Source organism: Engystomops pustulosus, chromosome 1 (assembly GCF_040894005.1).
Source record: "Engystomops pustulosus chromosome 1, aEngPut4.maternal, whole genome shotgun sequence".
In the NCBI taxonomy this organism is placed as follows: domain Eukaryota; kingdom Metazoa; phylum Chordata; class Amphibia; order Anura; family Leptodactylidae; genus Engystomops; species Engystomops pustulosus.
The window spans coordinates 63724852-63731889 of record NC_092411.1 but is presented as its reverse complement, the minus strand read 5'-3'; the positions used below and the strand labels follow the sequence as shown (position 1 = coordinate 63731889).

At 44.3% G+C, this 7038-nt stretch overlaps 1 protein-coding gene across 2 annotated transcripts in view; it reads left to right on the top strand.

Moving 5' to 3' along the window:
* The first annotated feature begins 503 nt into the window (after positions 1-503).
* Positions 504-7038, top strand: part of CCDC60 (coiled-coil domain containing 60) — a 109269-nt gene continuing 102734 nt past the window's right edge. For both annotated transcript variants that reach the window (XM_072142286.1, XM_072142275.1), the window contains exon 1: positions 504-850. In XM_072142286.1, the coding sequence (XP_071998387.1) occupies positions 572-850 (279 nt within the window). In that variant the 5' untranslated portion in view covers positions 504-571. The remainder of the gene's footprint in view (positions 851-7038) is intronic.

Below are 7038 nucleotides of genomic sequence, written 5' to 3'. Positions count from 1 at the left end.
TTGGAGGACTTTAGAACACTACACTGTTATGTGGCAGCAGACACTATTATTTATAGTGATGTTCACACTGTGCTTTTCAGCAATCCTAGAGCTGCAGCTTCCAGCATGGATTGCTAGCAGTCAGGACATACTGCTGGTACTTCTAGTCCTACAACCCCTGGAGGACAAAGGGGATTGCAGTCACTGATAAGAGAGCGCTGTATCCATTAGTGGTGCATCATACAGAGAGTCCACAGCACAGCGCCCCCCAGCGCCCAGCACACGCCCTGCTGCTCTCTTCTCACAGCTACTACACTACCTGGAAGGAACCATTACCTTTACAGGAGGGGGAGCTTTTCACCGTCTTCAGCAATAGTGTAGAATATGATTATGTTTACATGTAGTTATGTGTAGTTTTGTATAAAAGCCCACGTCCTAGTACTGGTACAAATAAAAATCACTGCCTTTACAAGTAGCTCAGTAACTCATGTCACCCCCCCCCCTCCATTCGCTAATGAGATGGACCCGAGCGTTCCTGTAACCAGGGGTAACTGTGCAGCGCTGCCCGGGGCTATAGAGAAGATAGAAGGACATGCCGGGCACTGACCCCAGAAGTTATGTGCTCCTCACACCCCTGCCCGTCCCCAGCCAGAAGGGGCTGAAAGTGCAGGCCCGGAGCCCCTCACATTACACGTGCTGGGCACAGCGCCCCCGGGACGAGGTGTTCAGAGAGAAGTACTGCCGCAGGCAGAGGCAGCTGAGCCAGCAGGGCTACAATGCCCCCAACTACAAGCCCTATGAGGAGCTGGGACACCCGCTGGTCCTGGAGGCCAGGAGGCTCATCCTGCACTCCCTGGGGCAGGAGCAACAGGTAACGTGCCAGTCCTGTGCTGGGGCTGCCGCCTCTTATGTGTCACATTTACACTGTTTAATTGTGACTTATGATAAAATGAACAGATTTTTTTTTTACAAATAAGATTAATAATTAGAAAATGGTCTAACTTCAGTATTGTACAGTGCAGGACTAGGGCGCCCCCTAGTGTGCAGGGCACAGGGCACATTATTAGGGGGCAACAAATGTTACGCATTAGCTGCAGATGTGTTGTAGCATTTCCATGCAGAAAATCCGCCATGTAATAGAGCAGCCGTGTAATGTATAGGACTCAAGACGATCCATACACACAATGGGGCACAGTTACTAAGGTCCTTGTGACAGTTTTCCATCGGACTTTGCACTTTCTTTTAGGTGCAAACTGCTTGCACAGGTATTTAAGAAGTGGCACAGCTGCACTAGGCATCATGCGACACAAATTAGGGGGCGTTCCGGTGCCCAGTCGGACCGTGCGCCAGATTTAACTTACAAAGTCTGACAGAATAATGTTGCCAGCCCTGTATTAAAGGTGCACCAAAAAAAATCTGCTACACTCTATCGGGGAAGTGTAAGGGGCGCTTGATTAATGAAAAATGTGAAAAATGAAATCCTGAATTTGGCGCCCTCAGCACACTACACAAGGCAAAGTGCATTTAGTAAAATACTTCAATGGAAGCATCTTTCTGCTGCATCTGGGGGCAGCCATCAGTCTACATGACAGCCAGGATAGCAATGTACTGCATTACGCTTGTATTGCAGTATATTGTATTGATCAGATCAGACAACCTAGGGCAGTGGGTGCAAACCTATGGCCCCAGCACAGAGTTTACTAGACAGTCCGAGGTAGTCCAGGGAGTGCCACCCTTAGTGCCACCCAGAGTGAGAAGGTGTGGAGAGGGCTGGATCATCATTGGGCTCTGTAATTCTTCCTGTGTCAGGGACCCTGAGGGAAGCTACAATAATATTCAGAATGTCTCCGACTTCTTCTTACTATATTGGTTTCCTCAGGATGCTGATACGATTGAAAGCCGTGATAGGGCAAGGAGCAATAAGTTACTTTGTAAATTGCTGTGTTGTCACTTTGTGATAAATAAATGGGTTTTTGTTGTGGTTTGGGCACTCGGTCTCTAAAAGGTTCCCCATCACTGCCCTAGGGTTTAAAAGTAATACAAAAAAATTATAGTGACTGAATAACCCCCTAGGGCCCGGTCCGAATGCTGCAAACTGGAACTGCACGGACATGCTCAGTTCAGTTCCGGTTTGCAGCGTTTGGGCCTGGAGATCCAGGCAGCACTCGCTGCGAGTGTGAATGGAAATGGGAAACTGATACTGACGGAATGCAAAGTGTTTGATTTATTTTTTAAAACAAAACTCTTTAAGGTATCCATTTAAAAAACTGATACCTTGCTATTAATGTATTATTTTATTTAATTATTTTTAGTGCAAACGGCTGAGACATTTCTGGCGCATGCGACACAACTTTGTGGCGCAGCTGCACTAGGCATCAGGTGACAAAAAATAGGGGGCGTTCCAGCGCTCATTCAACATGCACCAGATTTAACATGCAAAGTCTTAATAAATAAATCTAGTGCATTCAGCATTATACACCGGCAAAGCACTTTAAGGGAAGTTTAGTAAATGTACCCCATTGTTCACAAGTAGTGTTTCAATAGCTGATCACAGGAGGAGTCTGTGCGTTGCATTTGGAAATGCAAACACAACACACAGACTCCTCCTGTGATTACCTATTGAAGTTAAAGGACACCTACCATTTGATTTCATGCATTATGAACCAACCATACCTTGAGAATGCTGTAGCTAAACTGATGCAGGAGCATATCTTGTTTAACCAGTTGAGTGGTTTTGCTGAAAAAAAACAATTATAACATTCATTAGCTTGGGAAAGCTGGATTGCATGCTGCTTGCAGTTCACAAACACATCTGACACTGTCCAGACTGGACTAATCAATCTGTGCTGGATCACTCTTACACAGCACCTGGGGGATGGTGCAGTGATTGATTACTTCTGCCTGTCAGGCACAACACAGTGATTACATCATTCTCTGGTACAGTGCAGAACTAATGTAAGAGGAAAAACTGCATCAGTGTAGCTACAGCATTCTCAAGGTATGTTTGGTTCATAGGGTATGAAATCAAATGGCAGATTTTCTTTATAATTGCTGTAGTGGTTGCGTTTTGTAATCGCAAATGTTAACAGCAATGTAATTAAGCAAATCTCCTCTTCTCAGTTGTTGTATTGCATTTAAACGCCACACGTAATTGCAGCCTAAGGGTGTGGTCACATAACTGCAGCACTAGGATACGAGACTGGGCCTCGGCCCGATCGCATATGCGTTTCTATGGAACTGCACCAGGATTGGTGTTGAGACCCTTGTGTTCTGGTTACTGATCGACTGCGTTGCCATACAAACGCATACGAGATTGGGCCAAGGCCTACCACAGTACCATAGCACTGTGTTTGTAAACGCAGCTCTGGCAGTACTTGTGACTGCACCCTAAGGGCACGTTCACATGTTGCGTTTTAGACTGCTTTTTCATTGCATTTGAAATGCGTTACAACAGCTGAGGAGAAGTGATTTGCCTAATTACGTTACTGTTTACATTTGGTAATGCTATGCTAAGGCATGCGTTATCAAAAAGCATGCATTAAAATTGCACTGATGTTCCTTGTAAATGCAAATGTTATCATAATGTCATTAGGCATCATCACCTCTCCTCAGCTGTTGTAATGCGTTTAAAAATTCAATGAAAACGTAACCAAAATGCCACGTGTGAACGCGGCCTCTTGCTGTATATTGCCGCACAGGTGGACGTATTTTTACGTGGCGTTTTTGGCGCATTTTTATATGCATCAAAAACACAAGTGGAGCAGTTTGGCCCAAACGCATATGTGTTTTCCATTGAAAACATGTGTTAATATATATTCACACACACCAGGGAGAGGAGGAGGGGGGTGAGCGCTGCTCATCCTCACCCCTCTCCATAGTAATGTATGGCCTTAATATAGTCATTTTTTTTTACTCAAGCATTTAGAGTATATAGTGTTAACATCAAACTGTGTACGTTACATCTATGATTACTTTGTGTTGCCCTCCATTAAAGTTTTGATGTTCATTGTTCTAATGAGTAAACACAGCAGAGAATCACAGGCAGATAAAACCCTGTTATAAATTCTGCATTTAGCAGTGAAGCCTCAAAAATGAATCCCATTCCAGAAGGAGGCGACGGAAAAGCATGTAAAAGTGAATATCATTTTAATGATAGGTTCTCATCTGTACTCAGAGGGAATGTTGGAGAACAACACGTTTAGCCATTAGCAAACAAAAGCAAAATAAAACTTTTCGCCATTTAATTAGCCGCCGTTTTGCTTTTTTATTTTTACATTTAAAGGAAAATATAAGCAAACATTTAGGTAAAGAAAAAAAAAAGACTAAAATAAACTCATTAAAGTGAACGCACTAAATGTGATGATGGGATAAATCCATTTTCAGAATGGAATAATCAGGAAATATTGTTTCGCTTAGAAGTATGTTTATTGAGGACATTAAGGTAGGCGTAGCGGCGCGCATGCTAATGAAGAAGCGGACTGCAGTCTTGATGAGACAATCTATTCACATTAGCCAGAGTAGATAAGCTGTTTATTATTTCCTTTATAGAGGCAATACTTGTTGTTTTCCATGTACTTAATAATAATCCTTTAATTACTTTCTAACGCTGCCTATAAACAGATGGCATTTATATAGCACAAAACTTCTATCATATTGTGTCCTGGATGACGAGGGAAGTAAAACAAGTTGCCCAGTAAGCGGAGTCTACTATACTGGTATCTGGTCTACATCTAGCCAAAGGCATATTAGGATAGCCATCTGAAGTGCTCTTATGGTCACTAGGGATCCAACATCTTGGACATTAATTCTTTGCATAAGGGTACATGTTATAAAAGGGGCTTCCCAATTTATAACTCCTGGGGTGCATTTTCTATCCAATAGTAGGTAATAGGCGACATTCCTGGCATGTTGCCTCCTTGATAGGAACCAGGGAACTGACTATGGATTGTCACCGACCCGCCTCTTACTGTGATAGACACATCCTGTCCAGCCATAGAAGGAGACCTGCCAGGCTGTAGGCCCATCCTCCGGCCACCATAGCAAGCATACCATAGTGTGCCCAAGGCTGCATCAGCCAGCCACTCCAGTACTCTGGGCCCCAGCTGCCTGCAGCCGAGGAAGAAAGGCTAGGCTCTGCCAGGGGATGTTGCACATGCTATCGGTGACCAGCACCTGGTGTCATTTAGACAATACAAGAACCTGGGGGCTGGTTGCCGATCACATGTGTTTGTATAGAAGCGCATATCCGATCAGACGGCTCCTGCGCACTTTGATTCCCTTTAAAACGCAGTCAAAGCGCAATCACATGACGGCACCCTTGGGTTGAAAGCATTGTAATTCTAAGAAAATGTGAGAATACTTATGATGTCTTACAAAATGTTCTAGACATCCTTCCTGTTCTGCCACGACTTGTGAATATTCGCGCTCCCTCTGTTCACATTAGATCAATCGCTATTTTCAGCTTGGAAGACATAAAAACGGCTCCATAATCTTTCTCCCAGCCCATTCTGTTCTTTTTAAGCACTAAGTATACTTGATGTCAATAAATATGATTGGCCAAGCTCTGGCGGCTTTTAACTGCTTACAGAGAGCAGATGAGTGAGTTGACTTTGGGATGCGTGTTATGAAACATGGAAAATTGTTCCTCAGTGATCAGTTTGTGCTGCAGTTTCTATTTCTGGCCCTGAAAAATGAGATGCAGAAACATTTTGATAATTTCATAAAGTGGAAGGAAAAAATAGCAGAGTGAGGAACCAGTTCGGAACATCTTCATTGGCTCCAATCAGATTTCTGACAAGAAGCACTTGAGGAATTCTCAGGAGTTTTAATTAGCACATGATAGCCATGACTTTGTGAATAACTACACCTCATCTTCATTATACTAATGATTTAATTTTCCTTAGACCTTTTGAGAAGAATTTCTTTCGGGATGGTAATGTGTGCTGACATGCATTTAACTCCTCTAGTGTTAGAGCTCACGGTTGAACAACTTTCTGTCAACATTGCTAAAATTGAAAAGGTTAAATCTTTTCTACCTCAAGTGACAATATTGCAGTTTTTCGGTCTGTTCATAAAAATAACTAATTTTCCATTTTTGTTGATTAGAATGTGAGTGTATACACAATGTTACTCACTTTCTGGGAGTGGATGACTTTTGGATCGTTCGTTATGAGCAATGACCTTTAGTGAGGAGCGTTGGAATAAAGTGGTTCACAAATGCATAAAATGATGTATGATACAATATACAGATGAGGTATATGGTGAGCATGTGAAGATCAGGTTATGCATCAGAGATTAACTCTTACAGCTGCCTATGTATAGTTGGGTTAGTATTCAGATTGGGCGCATCCAAATCATGGATCAGTTATCTAAGGCTGTGTTTGTACTGAACATTTAGTGTATTGCGCAGAAAGTACCACGTAAATAAATGTAATGACATACTCCCTGGGGAGTCCATTAGCATATTTTCCATATCGTCCCCATGACGGCCCCACTGGAGGTTGCTTCCCCTTCCTCTACAGGGACAGGAAATTGAGAGCATTAAATAGCCCCTCCCTCAACCTCCCACCAGTGTTTTTCCTGTCCCTACAGGGAAAGGTTGAGAGTAAAAACCTCTCTCTCCTCCAGGGTGGGGGGGGGGGTGGAATCTCGTACCTCTCGTGGGTGCTTGTTTCCCCGGGGCTTCCCTCATCCGGCCTCCTCGTGAGTCCTACTTGGGGTCTCCAGGTCCCGGATTGCCATTTGGTCTCCTGCGGACGAGCAGGAGGCAGCGGGCAGTGCCGGCAGCCTTTACGGCCCTCCCGGGGGGCCGCGGCAGCCGGCACATAGCGCATTTTCAAGCGCTCGGTCACTTCCGGGTTACAGGGCAAAGACCGGAAGTGACGTCAGAGACCTCAGCGTCTCGGCCTAGGAGACAGGCCATTAAAGATGACGTCAGACGCCGGAAGGTAAGTGAAGAAAAGTCCCCACCGAGTCTGCAAGTCTGCTGAGGTCTATGTGAAGCAGTGAATATCCCAGCATGGAAGAGGCTGAATTCTGCTCCTTAACCCTGGGCTCTGT